The 17606-nt window shown below is 52.3% G+C and overlaps 1 protein-coding gene across 6 annotated transcripts in view; it reads right to left on the bottom strand.

Annotated features, from left to right (window-relative positions):
• STEAP3 (STEAP3 metalloreductase) overlaps positions 1–17041 on the bottom strand; it is a 52307-nt gene extending 35266 nt beyond the window's left edge. The window contains exons 1-2 of one of the 6 annotated variants that reach the window (XM_025277365.2): positions 11063–11165; positions 7059–7157 (exon numbers count right to left, since the gene is read on the bottom strand). Coding sequence is in view for 2 of the 6 variants with exons in the window: in XM_006057160.3 (XP_006057222.2) it covers positions 16862–16952 (91 nt within the window). In the remaining 4 variants the exon portion in view is untranslated. Of the gene's footprint in view, positions 1–4014; positions 4242–7058; positions 7183–11062; positions 11214–16861 lie in introns of those variants that run through there. The other 5 variants (XM_044936343.1, XM_025277348.2, XM_006057160.3 and 2 more) reach the window with 5 other exon arrangements.
• Positions 17042–17606: the final 565 nt, after the last annotated feature.

Raw genomic sequence — 17606 nt, 5'->3', positions numbered from 1 at the left:
CCCAGAAGACTTAGTTTCCTGAAGGACCAAGAATTCAGATGGCCTGAAGTCATATCCATATCCATGTATTCTTTCACTAGGATTTGCCAGCCAGGCCTGGAGGAAATGCTCACTTGCACAGTTTATCACTACCCACTGTCAGCACAGAGGCAGGAGGGTGGTCAGTGCTGCTTGCAAGGGGGAGGGAGGAAGTCCCGGTGGTCAGCACCAAGGCCAGTGGCGCGAAGCAGGGAAGATGCTAGCAAGGGGCCCTGTGCTCACAACGCCAGGGGCACCGTTTACATTGCGATCCATGCGAACAGCGCCCTCTGGAGTTGTGCAGTGCACATCCTGTGCGGTTTTACGTAAAGGTTGGTCCTGCCAACCCTGGTCTGAATACCCACTGCGTATCTAGCAGGCGTTCTGGCTGCTGCTGCTGCTAAGTCGCTTCAGTCGTGTCCAACTCTGTGCGACCCATGGACAGCAGCCCACCAGGCTCCCCTGTCCATGGGATTCTCTAGGCAAGAATACTGGACTGGGTTGCCATTTCCTTCTCCAGGTGTTCTGGCAGGTGGCTAAAAAGACGGTTTGTCCTCTTGAGGCTCTTAGGGGAAAGGTCGGCTACACCCCATGGCCAGGAGAAAAGTGCTTGAATGAGGGCGTGCCCAGCACTGTGGGAGCCAGGGAGGAACGCTTGCCTCTGCCCAGTGAGGTCAGGGTGCTGGCATGTGGAGGCAGCCAGCTCCCTATGGACCGGTTAAGCCAGCCAGGTTGGAGGCTGTCAGGCAGCGGCAACTGAAATCTGCCGCCTCAGCGATGGGGGTTGGATGGCTTCTCGCTTTCCAGGGACACTTGGTGCTGCAACTCCTGGGGCCAGATGGGTCTTGTGGCTGGTTGCTGCCTCCACCCTTTCCCCTTGCCATGATGTACCTTTGCACATCCAGAAATGGGCCCACCTGGCCCTGGGGGCTCCCCTGCCCCCAGGGGGATAGAGGAAGGGAAAGGGCAGGTCCCCAGACTTTGGCCAAGCAGCTCAGCCTGCCTCACATGGTCAGTTTCTTGGGGTTGGGGTGCATGTTTCCTGGCTTTGCCCAGCTGATGGGCCACCTTCTCCAGGAAGCCTCTGGGGTGCCTGAAACTGACCCTCAGAGGCCTCTTCCTCTGAACTCTTAGGGACAGTGGGACTCAGCCTCCACTCTCCAATTGCTCTGTGTGGGGATGGTTGTCACACCACTCCATCCCAACCACCTGCCACAGGCCAGCTCCACACAGAACTCTGACTTTTGTTAGAAGACTCTGAGAGCTCAAAGAACTGGTCCGGGAGGTCCTGGGAGCACCTCCTGGGCCCTGAAGGACAGGGGCACCTTGTGCTCCGTGACTCAGTCTGCACTCCTGTCACATTACCATTGACCACACATACCGGTTTGCTCGTTTATCACCCTGCCAGACTAGGGGCCACTTTGGACTCATTTCTGTGTCTCCAGCATCTGGTCTGGGGCCTAGCACCATGTAGGTGCTCAATCAATGTTTGTGGTTTGGATGACTTAACTGCTAGATTCTGTGCCCGAGGGCAGAGTGTGCTTGGGAATGAGCCCTGGCTGTTCACCCCAGCACCTAGCTGGGGTCCTCCTCTACCCAGAGGGGATTAAATCACATGATGAGTTTTGAAGTCCTACTGTAGCTTGCTTATACTGTTAGAACTGGCCAGACATTTCACTGTTCGATGAACTTGGTAACACAGAAGACCAATGCCTAGCTGCACTCACTGCAAAGAAACAGAATGATGCAGTTCAGCTCGTGCAACTCTGGCCAAAGTAGGAAATCAAACACCACATCTGAGACACATTAGGGTGCAGCCTGGTAAGGACAAACCCAGGGAAGGAGGCTTCAGGGATGCTGGGCCAATGGCTCCAGGGTCCATGAATCTCTGAGCCAGGAGGTAGCAACCATTCAGAGTGATCTGCCCTCTCCATCAGGGAACAGTACCTGGGGCAGGTGAGGCACAGCTGTGGCTTCTGGCAGATGAATCCCTTGGCTTTTCCCAATCAAGACCCACCTGGCCTATGGTCTTGACTCTGGACATCCTTCCTTATACTTTTTCCTGATCAAGTCATAGACTTAATCTCTGTGCCTGAAAAGTCTTTTCCTTCCAAATGACAAAATTCCAGGTCCAGCAGAAAGGCCATTCCTCTATGAAGCCCTCACCCTACCTCCTCTTTGAGGCAGGATTAACCTCCCTCCCCTGGTCCCCTTGGCTCCCTGCAGCATGCTAACAGGATGGAACCAGCATATAATGGTAGGAACTTTCTTTGAGAGGCCCAAGGGGTGGATGGTGGTAGAGTTCCTAGCCTCCTTAAATCTCCATCGCCCTTCCCCATGTGTTAATGTTAATATTAAAATGAATACACTTTGATATGAATAATTCACATTTCCCAGTCTGGTAAAGTGAATACAGCTCCTACAAAATCTTTCCCATTTTATAAACCTGAAAGAGACAATCTAAGTACAAAGCCGGCTACTTGTTATGCAAATAGATACGGTTTTCAGGGAAGTCCCCTAGTTCCTCCTTCCCTCCACATGACTGCCCCTAAAGCCAGGGAATGTAGAAATCTGGGTTTCCCAGGGCTATGAGGTCCGCCAGCCCTTCCCTACTGAGATGCAGCTGGGAAGTCACAGCCCAGTACCCAGCAAGTGTCTGGCACATGCCACATCACCAACAACCAGGAGTCAAAGAAGCGACGATGAGGTGGGGTCTGACTCACACAGTGGACAGACTTTAACTGTGGACTTGTACACTCAGGGTATCACTGCTTCCATTTCACAGATGAGAAAGCCGACGTCAAGTCAGGACTTCCTGAAGGCCCGTAAGTGGCTCTTGCCCCAGCCCCGTCCAGTCCTGCTCATTCACATGGGTGTGCGTAATAGCCAGTCGTCTGGTCTATATGGGGCTCTGAGGTGGCTTGGCTTCCTCTCCGCTCTCCCTCTGCCCAGCTGAGCTGCCCAAACTCATACTTTCCAACCTCATTCTCAAGTTGTTTCTGCGGATCCAGGGCTGCCCTCTGTCCTAGATTCTAAACCACAGCAGCACTGCCCTCCCTCCCTGATCTCAGGTTGAGGGGTCCAGGGGGCAGGAAGGAGGTGCTACTGTGTCCCGTTGCCCCCCCCAGACCCCCACAGCTGACCTGACAGGAGACAGCATAGAAGATGCCATCTCAAGTACAGGTTTAAAAGCTGGGTCACAGACACACACATCTAATTGGTGCGTTTCTATTTTTTTTCTGCGGACATTTTCCCTTTCTGATGGACTCTAACAAACATTTTACTGTTAGATTTCTTGTAATACTGCCTGGAATCATTATTTAGATATCATTAAAAAATCATTATATTTTTAAAAGGAAGGCTGAGAAGTTCCTACAGAAGAGAATAACAGAAAGCAGGGGTGCATGCACATGCGTACACACACAACCCTGTACACACACAAAGGCACATATATGCAACTTTGGTTGGACAGAAAAGAGAGGTTTATCACCACACCGCCTGCAAAACAGAAGTGAATGAAAAATTTATAGGGCTTTTTACAAACATTTAGATTTTTGAAACATTCTAAAAAAATCCGGTTCGACTACTTACAGCAGCAGTTCTCTGATAAACCAACCCAGAAGTGGTTACTAATAAGTAAAATTTACAATTCCCAAATGGACCTGCCTTCCACAGAAATATATCATAAACATTAACTTTTTTTTTTTTTTAACACACCAGAGCCCACAAAGCCAGTGCTCACATTAACTGAAGGCACTGTGTGTGATAAATCCTTGAACCCTTTACTTTGAAAAGGTTTCTGACTTAATGTGCAGATGATAAGATTTCCCATTTTGGCAAGAACATCACCAGATGGTGCTCTTTGGTGCCAGTTCTAAAACAGGGGCTCCCCGAGATGCTGGGGTACACTCAAGCAGCCCAGGATTGGAGGGGCTGGAGAGAGGGCCCCACATGCTGCCCAGGCCATGTGGCTCTGCACCCTATAACCAGACTCACCCACGACAAGCCGATGCGAGGGTCTGACGCACGTGTCCCTTGACAGCCCCACTGTGATCTGGCCACACGTTCTCCCTGGGGTCTGCCCCTGACCTGTAAGCTGCCTGACTTTGGCTTGGAACACAGAACTCAGGCAGATGCTCAGAAGGCATGGGACCGCCAGGGGCTTGGACAGCCGGGCTGCCACCGCCTCAGCCTGCACTCTGGTTCCCGGCTGCAGGGAGTGAACGGGATAGTGACTGATGCTTGGTTTCAGAGTGCACTGAGAGCGAGTGGCTCTGGCCTGATACTTCCTGTTTAGGGAGGAAACCTCACTGGTGATAATTAGTGGCTCAGACTCAAGTCTCTTTGCTACAGGAACTGAGGCAGGACAGCCAGCAGAACCCAGGATACATAAAATGAATAAATGTCATCCAACACAGGGCAGACTGCCTCACCACAGGAGTGTGTGTGTGTGTGTGTGTGTGAGAGAGAGAGAGAGAGATGCCTTTACTTCTCAGATACAAAGCCAAACATAATGGCTGCAGAAAATGGCAATTTACCAATTGCTGCAGGGGGTAATTTATTGCAATCACTGTGGTTGTCATGGGCTTAGTGCTAAGTCTCTCTACATTCGGTGCCAACAAGTCTTCACAGTCATCTTTACTAGCTAGTTGGTGTCTCTCTCCGGTGGGGAGACAGACAGAGAGACAGACAGAAGGACGAACAGAAAGACAATACTGTTCAGAGGACATAGCCTGGACGGGGAAGGCCTGTCTGTGCAGTGACCCTGGAGGCCAGGCCGCACCAGCAGCACAGGGGGAGGCCAGAGGTGTGGAAGCTTTTGTATCATTGAAGTAAACTATGCCAAATTCAGTCTTATGACAAGTACTTTTGATTGTTTTCAAATTGTTGGAAAACTGGTGATTTTGGGAAACTAGCTCTGAGGAACCATGGGCATCTGGGCCTTTGATGACCAGAATACACACCCTGGTTTCCAGACAGGTTTACTCATTACCAGCAACAGGTCAGGGCCTGCATGGTTCTCTGCTAGGGCTCCTCTGTCTCACCCTGTGGGCAGGCACGGAGGGGCATTGTGGAATGTCTCCAGAGTCCAGCCTAGACCAGCAATGCACACACTGACTTTCCCCTGCTCAACTCATCTGCCACCCCTCCTTCCAGCCCCCGCTGCCCCCTTCTTCTGCCAGTACCGTCACCTCCACCTGAAGTCTTGACTTCCTCCTGTCCATTGACGCTCCTCTTCCCTGAAGATCTAGCCTGAGCCCTTGGGCATGCAAGGGACCTCCAGCCACCGCCCCCTCCACAGCCCCCCACCCATCTCCCTCATTCTGAATACAGAAGCAGCTGTCTTCATGGGGGATCTAGTTAGACAGATCTAGGCGTGAATTCAGGTTTGACCGTGTACCAGCTATGTGACCTTGGGCAGGCTACTTTCCTTCTCTGTTCTGTTGGTTAAGTAAGACAGTAAGCATGAAAGCTCCCAAACGTACATCTTAGAACTGTTATTTCGTACGCATGGCCTGTGTTCTGCTGTAGGCCACTGGCCACATGCAGCCCTGGACTCTTTCCCTTCCGCTGCCTAGGAGCATTTTGTATCCTCATTTGGCTTCCCAGTCAACTGTAAGTTCCCTGAGGCTCTCCACTCCTGTGAACCTACACAGCTGCTTGGAGAAGCTGCCCTGTCAGGAAACCACACTTCCTTCTGAAAGCAAACCCTCCAGGCATGAGCAGCACCCCCATGGTTCCAGCCATGATGCCCTGCCCCCTGGGGGTCTCCCCAAGCCCCTAGTTGTGTCCTGAGCTCCCCCATCTTGTGATTCCCCCTCCTTTCACATGTCACACAGAGCCATGCCAGCGCAGAATGTTCTAGAAGAGCTGTAGCAAAACTTTATTGTTGATTAGTCGCTCTGTCATGTCTAACTCTTTGTGACTCCATGGAGTGTAGCCCGCCAGGTTCCTCTGTCTATGAGATTTCCCAGGCAAGAATACTGGAGCAGGTTATCATTTCCTTCTCCAGGGGATCTTTCTGACCCAGGGGTGAAACCCCCGTCCCCTGCATTGCAGGCAGATTCTTTACCATTTGAGCCACAAAGGAAGTCCACAGCAAAATTACAAGAGGACAAAGGCCGCCAAGCCAGAACTCACAGAGCAGTCAGATCTCCAGCCTCCAGCCTTCTAATCTAGGAACATCAGGAGGGCAGGGCTTTCCCAGATCGAACCCCCTGAACTCTCATCATAACCCTTGGCCACCTGGCTCAGCACGTCTTGTTTCTTCCCTAAAAATTCCAGGCGCCACCTGATTTCCAGCCAGTGTGGAGCCATCTCTATACACAGCCACAAAGGGCCTGCTCTGACCTCCAGGAGAGGCTCAGCCCCACACCAGGTTATGGCTCATTTGCCAGACCCCCACCCCACCGTGTCTGTGCAATACTGACCCATGTACACATCTGGCTGGGCACCTGGGCTTGGCACAGACCTGTTTGATTAAAAAGGCCCATTGGGGTGACTCCACAGGCACTGTATTTGGCCAGCCTGTCTTTCACAAAATCTACCTGGAGGGCCCATCTCACAGGGCCACTTGAAGCCCCTTAACATCCTCAGCTGTCAGCCCTGAATGACTCACCTTCAGAGAGACCTTCTCCCCAACAGCAGGACATGCTGTCACCTCCCCAGGCCCACCAGTCAAATCACAGGCCTCCCCTTCCACAGCCCGACAGCCACCAGAAGCACTGGTTGCTACAGTCATGGGTCCTCCCATCACAGACAGCACACAGGCTCTGGGAAACATGCTGTCTGCACTTGAACCAAGACAGCCTACTCCCCATGGAAGACTTAGGACGCCCACTCACCAGTCCATAATCTCCTTTACATTTACCTGGACTGATTTGATAGTCTTGAGACTGCATTTTTCACAGTTTAATCTCCTAATTGGATAGTTCTAAAAGGCTTAAAAATGTGCTGTGTGCTTCGACCCCACCTGGATCTCATTAAGCAGAAGAGGAAGTGAGAAGTTACTGCCTGATTGCAGGCCAATTAGGGCTCACCTGTTGCCGGTTTTGCCAGATGACAATGGTGACTGATGAGGACAGACTGACGGGAAAGAGTTGAGCGTCAGGTAATTCTCCAGTGACAGTGTTCCATGCCTGAGGACGGGGGAAATCTTTTGCTCTGGGTTGAAGAGACAATGCAGGGGTTTATGGTTCTGCATAAATTTGCAGCCACTGATCCCGCCAGGGCAGTGGTCAATACCTCAAGCTCAGGGAGGAGCCATCTCTGGTTTTGAATCCTGGCTCCCTCCCATTAGCTGTGGAACCTGGGCCTCGGTTCTCCCACTCATATTCAGAAATAAGTGGAAGGTGTTGGTTTTCATGTGACTATAAACGACAACCTACACTCATCCTGCTAGAAGTGAGACCCAAACCAGGTCCTGAGTGCCTGACACCAAGTTAGTGCTCAGTAGATGTTGAATGAAGAAACAATTAGGCAAAATTTGGACAAGTAGTTATAGTCAGTGGTTAGGAGAACAAATCTGGTGTCAAAAGAATGGAGTCTCATGTGTTCTTGGGAAAGTCACAGGGCTGGGAGAACAGCACTGTCTATTTCACAGGACAGTTGGAAGGTTCAAGTGTGCTCACACCTATAACATGCTTGGCACGTGGGGAGCTGACTATTCACTGACGATGACGATCGCATTTCAGGTATGAAGTGGTGCTCGCTGCAAGCCAAGGCATGAAGGGCTGACATGCAGAGGCCTGGGAACGGCAGATCAGGTTGGACAGGTAGGTGGCCCCAGCCCTGGGGCACAGATAGGAGGAAGTGAGCCTTCGGTAGCCAAATGTTTGAAAACCACCTAGTGTGCCTTGTCCCCACCCCTTGCCTTCCCACCTCCAAGTTCTATAACCCAAACTAAATTGAGACCTGGGCTCAAGACCAGGTCTGCAACAGAGAAGGGGACCACGGAGGCCATGCCCTAGTGAACTGAGGGGTTCAGACAAGAGGAGCAATGAGCCTGTAAGGTTCCCAGCTGCTTTTCACTCAAACCCTGGGAGAATGGGAGGGGGTCTGATATTTATTGTACTCCTAAACCTCAGCACCATCACACAGTGCATCCTCCCCCAGCAGGCACTGTTGTTCCTGTTTTATAGGAATATCAGGTCCCAAGCCCTTAGCAAGGTCTTGAAGATGAAACAGGTTCAGAGAACGGAGGCCGTGCTTTAGGCCACATGGTAAAGGGCTGTGATGACTGCGAAGGCAGGCACCCTCCTCTGCAGTCAGCCACTCCACTGTTCAGGTCTGCAGCTACGGACTTCAGTCCTAACATTTCCCCTTTTAACTATCTGAAGCCCTGCCCAACACTCTGGTATATCCTGCAAGGGAAGGGCCCTGAGTTAAGGAAAGAAAACTTGGAGGGGAGAGGAGTTCATCTGTTTGACATCTCTAGTCCAAAGAGGGCATACCTATGGTCCCAGTGTGACCAGGCCTGGTCCTGGGGAGCTCAACAAGCTTGAGGCCATCTGTCCAACCCTCCAATGAACAAGTGGCCTGGTCCAAGCTCCCTGCAAGCTCTGAGGCCAGGGTCACCACGTGCCAACTCCAGGCCTTCTTCCCCCAGGCCTGGCTGAGGTCACTTGTCCATCATTCAAGGTCTCCTTCAGGAAAACTTTTCTATCCCAGTGATAGCCCCTGCCCCACGAAGTCCATTCACCCATCAGACATTGCTTAAGTGTTGTAGGGGAGAGTCAATTGACTCCATGTTGGATCTATTTCTTTGACTTGCTTTTCATCGCTTTTGTTATTATAATCATATGTTAGGGCCTGCCTCAGAGAACCCTGTCCCTTTGCTTGACTATTAATCTAAAGCACCCTTATTCAGCTCCTAGGAGATAATCTGAACCTGTCCACCAGTGAACGGCTGTAAGAAAGACGAGAATAGCATATCCCTTTCCCAAGGCTGGCCATTCCCAGAGATGTTTTGCAAGACTGATGGCCTTTTTTACTTCACTTCCTCATTGCCTCTATTCTGCTTTTTTGCCTTAGTTCCTCACTGCTTCTCTCTCTGGTTCTATAAAAGAACCTAGCACCCAGACCCCACAAGATGGTTTTTTGGAGATATTAGTCTGCCATCTTCTCAGTCAGCCAGCTTTCCAAATAAAGTCGTATTCCTTGCCTCAACACCTCATCTCTTGGTTAATTGGCATGTTGTGTGGAGAGCAGAGTGAACTTGTACTTGGTAACAAAAGCACCTGCTCCAAGCTGGCCCCTCTGGAGGCCACTGGGGATACAGATGACGGTAGAGATGACTTAGATATGGTCTCAGCCCTCCAGGCGCTCCTGACTAGATGCTAGGGGGGTTCACTCTGCAAAATTGGACTCGGCCTGCTGTGGGTAGGACCTTGTTGTTGTTTAGTCACTTAGTCGTATCTGACTCTTTTGCGACCCCATGGACTGTAGCCTGCCAGGCTTTTCTGTCCATGGGATTTCCCAGGCAAGAATACTAGAGTGGGTTGCCATTTCCTTCTTCAGGGGATCTTCCCAACCCAGAGATTGAACCCATGTCTCCTGCATTGGCAGGTGGATTCTTTACCACTGAGCCAACAAGGAAGACATAGGTGTCTGTATTTTTAAGAAACCATGCAGGTGACTGAGGTTCACAGCCAGGTAAAATTCTTTGGTCTTGTGGATTTTCTGGCCCCTAGCCTGGGATTCTTCAGACTGCCACAGACTCAGAGAGCATGACCTATCTCTCCCAGTAGTAGCACCCTCTCGGCTCTCAAGTCAGATAAATTTGTGTACAAATCCTACTTTTGCAACTTAGTACTCGTATGGCACCCCACTCCAGTACTCTTGCTTGGAAAATCCCATGGATGGAGGAGCCTGGTGGGCTGCAGTCCATGGGGTCCCTAGGAGTTGGACATGACTGAATGACTTCACTTTCACTTTTCACTTTCATGCATTGGGGGAGGAAATGGCAACCCACTCCAGTGTTCTTGCCTGGAGAATCCCAGGGACAGGGGAGCCTGGTGGGCTGCCGTCTGTGGGGTCTCACAGAGTCGGACACAACTGAAGCGACTTAGCAGCAGCAGTAGCAGCAGCATCCTTTTAAAACACCCATGCTACCTGAGGCTCAGTTTCCCCATCTTAAATGAGATAATAATGGTGCCTTTCCATACTGAGGATTAACTGGAATACTGTGTGCAAAGCAAGAATTCAGGTGTGCACAATAAATGTCTGCTATTAATCATCATCACTGGACTCTGGTGGACAGAAATACTTTCCTATATTTCCAGGATCCATATCTGCAGCCTGTGTCTCAGAGGCGGCCTTGGAAACCTGTGAGGCCTCTCCCCAGAGTCCTCTGCCAGGGCTCCAACAAGACCTGTCTGCATTTTCCCCGAGGACCCAGCCTCCTGATCCTCAAAGGACATAGTAACTCGTCGTACCCTCCCCTTCATCTAACCCAGAGTGAGCAAAGTTCCAACCACGCCTCTCTGGGCAGCCTGCCCCCAATTTCGGGGAAACCGGTAAGTTTGCCAGGCAAGAGCTCCGCGGGCAGAGGACACTGGTCAGCCCAGCCTCTTCCCGGTCAAGGTCGGGAGCCCCCGCCCCTGCCGCCTGCCCCGCCCGGGGCAGGCACAGGGCTGGGAGCCCTGGCGAGAAGATCCCGCCCATCGCTCCGGCGCTCCCCTGAGACCGCGGGCAGGCGCAGCGGGGAACTCGGGACCGGTGGACTCGGCGGGTCCGCGGGGTGGGGCGCGGGACGCAGCATCCCGGGGAATTAGCTAGGTCCCTTCAGTCCCAACCCCTGCGCTGCGAGCACCCTGCCCTGCCCACCTCGGGTGGCGCACGAGGTTGGGAAGGAAGGCACACAGGGAGTGGAGGACCCAGGACCCGGGTTCGTTGCCGCCGGGCACACGTGGCTGGGTCCCAGTCGCCCAGGTTTCCTGCATGCGTGGGGCGGCCCAGGCGGAGGAGGCTACGGGGCAGCCTCCGGGGCTGGGGTCCCTGACAGGGCGCAGCCCCTCGGCGACCTGGGCGAGGGGTCACTCACCTTTCAGGCCCGCCGCTGCTTCAAGCGGCGGCAGCAGAAGGTCCGCGGCGGCGGAGGCGGTGGCCCAGCCCGGAGGCTCCTCCTCTCCCGGTGCCCCGCCCGCCCGCGGGGCCGGACCTGTGGGGGAGGAGGCCGCCCGCCTGCCGGCTGCTGCTGCTTATCCGGCTTGGCCACCTCCCCCGGGACCGCAATCGGGGAGCTGCAGGGTCCTCGATCCCACCCTGCAGCACCAGCAGTGGTGGTGGGCGGCAGGGACAAACGACCCTCCCCTCCCCCGGCCTAATTCTCCTAAACTTCCGGAACTACACCTCTATGCTGCTGCTGCTGCTAAGTTGATTCAGTCGTGTCCGACTCTATGCGACCCCATAGACCGCAGCCCACCAGGCTCCCCCTTCCCTGGGATTCTCCAGGCAAGAACACCTCTATCTCCCCCATTAAAGTGGGCAACTCTTAACCAGGACAAGCAGGGCGTCTGGTAACTTCTGGGACCGGCTGGCTCCCTTCATCCGAGGGACACCTCAAATCCACATCCATTTCATAATGCCAGGTTAAGTGGCAGGCCAAGTTCACACAGGTGGGAAGATGCCAAGGTACCATTTCAACCTGGCTTCCTTCCATCCTGCAAGGGGTGCAGCAGCAGAGGCCCCCTTCTCCACTAGGCTGCATCCAGGCCTCTGTGCTTCCGTTGCTCCTCTGTTCCTGGTCTACCCTTAGGGCAGACCTCTGACCCTTCTTCAGAGTCCTCACTTCCAGGGCCTGGGAACTGGGGGAGGGCCCTTAGGAGGGCCCTAGTTTCCTCATCTAGACTTTCTAGGCTTGAAACACCACCATACCCTGAGACAGATGGCCTCCAGCCCTGGGCGCTGTCCTCCACTCCCCCATGATGGTGGCCTCCCAGCACAGCCGTGAGTCAGGTAAAAGGTGAGGGTATCTTTCAGGTACCTTTCTAGAGGTGTGCGCCGTCATCTGAAGCCCTTTCTCACCTGCAGTCTCACATCGTGTGCTGCTGACCACCATTCCTCTCCTTCCACAGGTGAGGACACAGGGGCTCTGATTGTTGTGGGGCACCAATGTCACACATCTTCTGGAGGCTGACTGGGGGTTGCCTGACCCCTGGGACTCTCTCTGGATTAGTCCTCTAGGACATATTCTGCCAGCCCTTGATAAAGAGCTTCAAAATACTCCAGGATCCCAAGCTGTTCTGGGGAGATAAGTCCTAGGGAGGGACCATCTGAACCCAGGGACCAGAAAGGCAGGGGGCTGGGCTTCAAGAATGGCCCCACAACTAGACCTCAGGGGGCACGATGAGGGGGAGAGGCAGAGCTCTGGCCAGGTGGTGGGGTGAGAGTCCTTTTCTTTGTCCTCTCACTTCACCAGCATCTTGTGCTTTCTCACTTCCACAGGTTTCCTCTTGCATAAAATACCCACCTGCCCCAGCTCTCCACTCTGCCAGACCCTGAGGCCCAGCTTCTCTCCCACTCCTGTCCCACCCTGCTCCAGGAAAACATCCTCTCTGAGCTCTGGAGGCAGTTCTCATAGGTCCTTTGTGCATTCCACACTCAGGGAACTGCACCATATCACAATGTTCCAAGTGCTGGGGACACAGTTGCCCCATGCCTGGTTCTGGCCCTAGGATGGCAGGTTGCCTCTGCAGTGACTTTGGGGAAACAGGAATGAGCATGTAGCCTTCTCTGGTGCCCCTCACATGGTGCCCTGCACACACTGCTGCTGCTGCTGCTGCTGCTAAGTCGCTTCAGTTGTGTCCAACTCTGTGCGACCCCACAGATGGCAGCCCACCAGGCTCCCCTGTCCCTGGGATTCTCCAGGCAAGAACACTGGAGTGGGTTGCCATTTCCTCCTCCAATGAATGAAGTGAAAAGTGAAAGTGAAGTCACTCAGTTGTGTCCGACTCCTATTGACCCCATGGACTACAGCCTACCAGGCTCCCCCATCCATGGGATTCTCCAGGCAGGAGTACTGGAGTGGGGCAGGTTGCCTCTGCAGTGACTTTGGGGAAACAGGAATGAGCATGTAGCCTTCTCTGGTGCCCCTCACATGGTGCCCTGCACACACTAGCTGCTCTTTAAATATCTTCTCTGTCTGATGAGGGTCTCTGAGCACCCTTCTTGTTATTCCAGAGGAGTTGGAGCACAAGGAGATGCAGCTTGGGAAATAGAGATGTGGAGAGGTCTTCCAATATTCTCAAAGGATATATCTAGCATCCTTCCAAAGAGACCTGGTAGGCCTCTGAGGGGCTCCCCATGAGTTGGAGAGAGGGAAAAGGCTGGAGCAGCAGAAATACACAGAGGAATGTCGTAGTGGAGCATGAACTTGTGCAAGAGAACAATGAGGGGCCTGAAAGGCACAGGGAGGGAGAGAGGTGAACACCCTGCTGAGGCCAAGCACCTTGGTGGACAAAGCACCATCCACGCCACTGGCCTTTGATGCTTGGCCTGTCTGTCTCACCTGATGTGGGGCCTAGTGTGGCTGAGAGCTGAATCAGTGTTTCCTGGAGCCCAACTCCCAGAAGCAGACGTGCCATCTCCTGAGCCAGGGGAAGGGTGGTGCCCTGACACTGGTCGAGCACCTCCTCTGTGCCAGACTCGTGTCCGCGGCTAGGCCAAGGGCAGAGTGGCTGGAGCCATCCTTCGGAGACATTTGTCAGATCGTGTTACTCCTTGGCTCAAAACTTGCCCCTGGCTCCCTGGTCTCTGAGAATCAAAGCAAAGCCCTTTCTATGGTGACCAGGCCCAGCAGGACCTTGTCTCCGGCTCCCTTCTCTCTGCTATCACTCAGCCCTGCCACGCTGGCCTTCTCTCTCCCTCCTTTGGATCCTTGAGCAATAACATCACCTCTGTGAGACTCACCCAGTTATCTGCATCCCTCATCTGGGTACCCTGCCCTATTTCTTTTCACTTAGCCTTTTTCTCCTTCTAGTGTGTGTTAGGCACTCAGTCGTGTCCGACTCTTTGTGACCCCACGGATCGTAGCCCGCCAGGCTCCTCTGTTCATGGGATTAATCAGGCAAGAATAATCCCATGTCATTTTCTACTCCAGGGGATCTTCCCAACCCAGGGATTGAACATGTCTCCTGCATTCGCATTTACCACTGAACCACCAGGAAAGCCCTTTTTTCTCCTTCTAACTCACTATAAGACACACCTTCTCTGTTTGCTGTTCATTAATGTTCTGCTCCCACAGAAATGTAAGCTCCTTCAGGGCAGGGAGTGTTATCTGCCTCTTTCACTTGTATTCCCAGTGCCTGGATCAGAGCCTGGCACATAGTCGGTGCCCTGTGAACAGTTGTTGAATGAATGCCTGGCCATTCTCAACCTTCGGCACCTCCCGGCATCTCCGGGAAGCTTCGCCTAGGGCTCCCCCCACATCTGGTCTCCTCCTCTGCTTGCCCCAGAGCTGGCGCTGCAGGTACACAGGAGGTGCTCAGCACATGTGCTGGTGGATATCTGCATATGGAGCCCCTGCATGTCAGTCTCCGGAGATTGCTCTTTTTCCTGCAGACAAGGCTACTCCTTTGGCTTAGAAGATGAGAGTATCCAGGAAGAGAATCTAGGTTTATCTCCTTCTTGGCCCAGAGAGAAGGACATAGTTCAGACTCAGCTTCTTGGATTGATCCAGCACTTATAAGCTCGGACAAAACACATCCATTTCACAAAATAAATACTCTAATTGACTACTAAATCAAGATGGTCACTAGAAGCCGTGTGCCAGGTGTATTCTGACAGCCTGGCTGGGAGCCAGGCCACCTGGACCTAGACGTACTCAGGCTGGGCTGCGGCCCCAGAAAACGTGTCCTGCCTTCCACTGCCCAGCCCAGGCAAGGTGAGACTCCCCAAACCAAGCCTCTGGGCACAGGGAACTGCTTCCTTCTGTGAGGGAGGGAGTGGGACGCAACTTAGGGAAGCGATTTCAAGGGAAAATGGAGGGGTTGTGTCTTCTTCCATGATGACCCTGTGGATAAAGCCTTGTTGGAACCACCTAGAGGTGAGGCAGTGGTCACAGGCATGGGGTGGGGTGGGCTGTGGGGGACAGGCACTGGAAGGAGAGGCAAGCTGCAGAAGTGTGCTCAGGGTTTAAGCTTACAGTCTCTTTCATGTCGTGGATTATTTCAAGCCAATATTGTAAGGCATTATAAGGTGTGACTAACAGGGCCCTCAACCCTCTGCCCCTGCACCCAGGGCTTGGCACTCTGGTGCAAGTCTTGCCCTCCTTCTAGTCCTCTATTGCAACATGAGCTCTCTCCAGAGGAAAAGCTCTCTGAGTTCAGTGGAATGAGAGACTGTATCCACAAGAGATTTAACTGTGGCAGCACAAGAGCATGAACAAGGTTCTAGAGGCAGGTGCTTTTAGGGGGAGGGGTGGGCACATCCAAGACTAGGGGAAGGGTGGGCAGGAACAGCCATTTTGCTAAGGGCGCTCGGACACATGGTAGGCACTTAGTCTCTGTGTGCGTCGGGAGTCATGGCTTGGGGCTGGACATCAGTGGTCAGTGGGAACCATGGCAGCACTGCATTACTTTCAGCTGGGGGAACCGCATAGGTGCACAGCTAGAGAAGTCTGGGCTTTTAGCTCCTTGCTCCAAGTATGGTGCACGTGGTACCCTGGGAGTTTTTTAGAACTGCCCACCCCAGATCTAAATCAGAAAGGCATTTTCAAAAGACTTGCTGGAGATTGCATGCATATTAAAGTTTGAGAAATGTGGGTCTACAGCACAGATGAGGAAAGGGACAACTTGCTGAACACCCAGGCCAATCTGACCATCAGAAACCTATACTGGAATGCATTCACCCTAATGGGGTGGTATTTTAATACCATTCCCTTTGCTCTCTCAAAGGCTCTTATGAGCCAAATAGCCTGATTTCATCTGCTTCTGAATTTTTAGAAATATGAAGTAAATGACCTGTTTCTCACAACGCTCAATGCCTATTATATAAAGCTCTAGGAAAAAAATATAAGACTAGTATGCATCTTCCTTTCCAGTTGCTGATCCTATTTCCCTTTTCACCATGGACTAGGTTACTGAGTATCACTAGGATACTCAGACCCATATTCATGCTTATCTTATCTTTACTAAATATATTTAATGAAAGTCACTCAGTTGTGTCTGACTCTGCAACCCTATGGACTATACAGTCCATGGAATTCTCCAGGCTAGAATACTGGAGTGGGTAGCCTATTCCTTTTCCACAGATCTTCCCGACCCAGGAATTGAAACGGGGTCTCCTGCACTGCAGGCGGATTCTTTACCAGCCGAGCTACTTTAAGTTCTACTTTATTTTTACCCCAGCCCACCATGGGCTTTAAAGTAGAACTTAAAGTAGCTCAGCTGGTGTTCTTGCTTGGAGAATCCCAGGGACGGGGGAGCCTGGTGGGCTGCTGTCTGTGGGGTCACACAGAGTCGGACACGACTGAAGTGACTAGCAGCAGCAGCATGATTTCCCAAGTCTTATTTACTATTAACCTTATTGTGAAGCTCTTCTTTATAAGCTGTTCTAAATTGCTTTTGGAAAAAGCTGATTGTTTAAGAAAAATAAATAGGTAACATCTGTTTGTTACAACGGCAAATTCATTTCTCCCTGGGCAAACATTACCCTTCCATTCCCATCCTCTGCTGGATTTTTGAGAAGGTGGAAGGATTGGGAGACAGATGAGTCTGCCCGAAGTTACTAAGAAAAGAAAGCTCGACCAGCTAGGCGGCACTGGGGCGTCAGTGGTGGGGTTCGGTGACACCCATACTATGCTCCTTCCTGCTTTCTCCCTCCCCGTCTGTGCCCAACTCACCTGATTGGGGGTGCAAGGGGCTGCCCTCCATGTCAAGGGACTTACCGCAGCCTGGAGCAGGGGCTCTGCTCACCAGCTGCCCACTCTCCATGTGCTGCTGCTTCTGCCCTGGGCCCGAGCCTGGTGGCCAGGGCTCACTCAGCTCCCTCAGCTCAGTGTGGGCGGAGTGTGGAGTCAGCCCAGACTGCTCAAGCGCAGCACTGTCAGAGCCTGTCCTGGCCTAGGTGGGGTCACTGGCCTCAGGGTTATCTGTACATGCACTGTGGTCAGTAGCTAGATAAGGCTTCCTTCCAGGCCTGGGGATGTTTTCATCCTGCCTAATTCTCTGCTTCCTGGGTATTGGCTCCAAAAGGGAGGAGGGTAAGGAAGTGACATTTTTGAAGTTCCACCACCTATTTAACTTATATGCAGAGTACATCATGTGAAATGCCGGACTGGATAAACACAAGCTGGAATCAAGATTGCCAGAAGAAATATCAATAACTTCAGATATGAAGATAACATCACCCTTATGGCAGAAAACGAAGAGGAACTAAAGAGCCTTTTGATGGTGAAAGAAGAGAGTGAAAAAGCTGGCTTAAAACTCAACATTCAAAAAACAAAGATTATGGCATCCGGTCCCATCACTTCATGGGAAATAGATGGGGAACAGTGGAACAGTGACAGACTTTATTTTCTTGGACTCCAAAATCACTGCAAATGGTGACTACAACCATGAAATTAAAAGACATTTGCTCCTTGGAAG

The sequence above is a fragment of the Bubalus bubalis genome, chromosome 2 (genome assembly GCF_019923935.1).
Source record: "Bubalus bubalis isolate 160015118507 breed Murrah chromosome 2, NDDB_SH_1, whole genome shotgun sequence".
NCBI classification, from domain to species: domain Eukaryota; kingdom Metazoa; phylum Chordata; class Mammalia; order Artiodactyla; family Bovidae; genus Bubalus; species Bubalus bubalis.
This window is presented reverse-complemented; position numbering and strand designations above follow the sequence as displayed.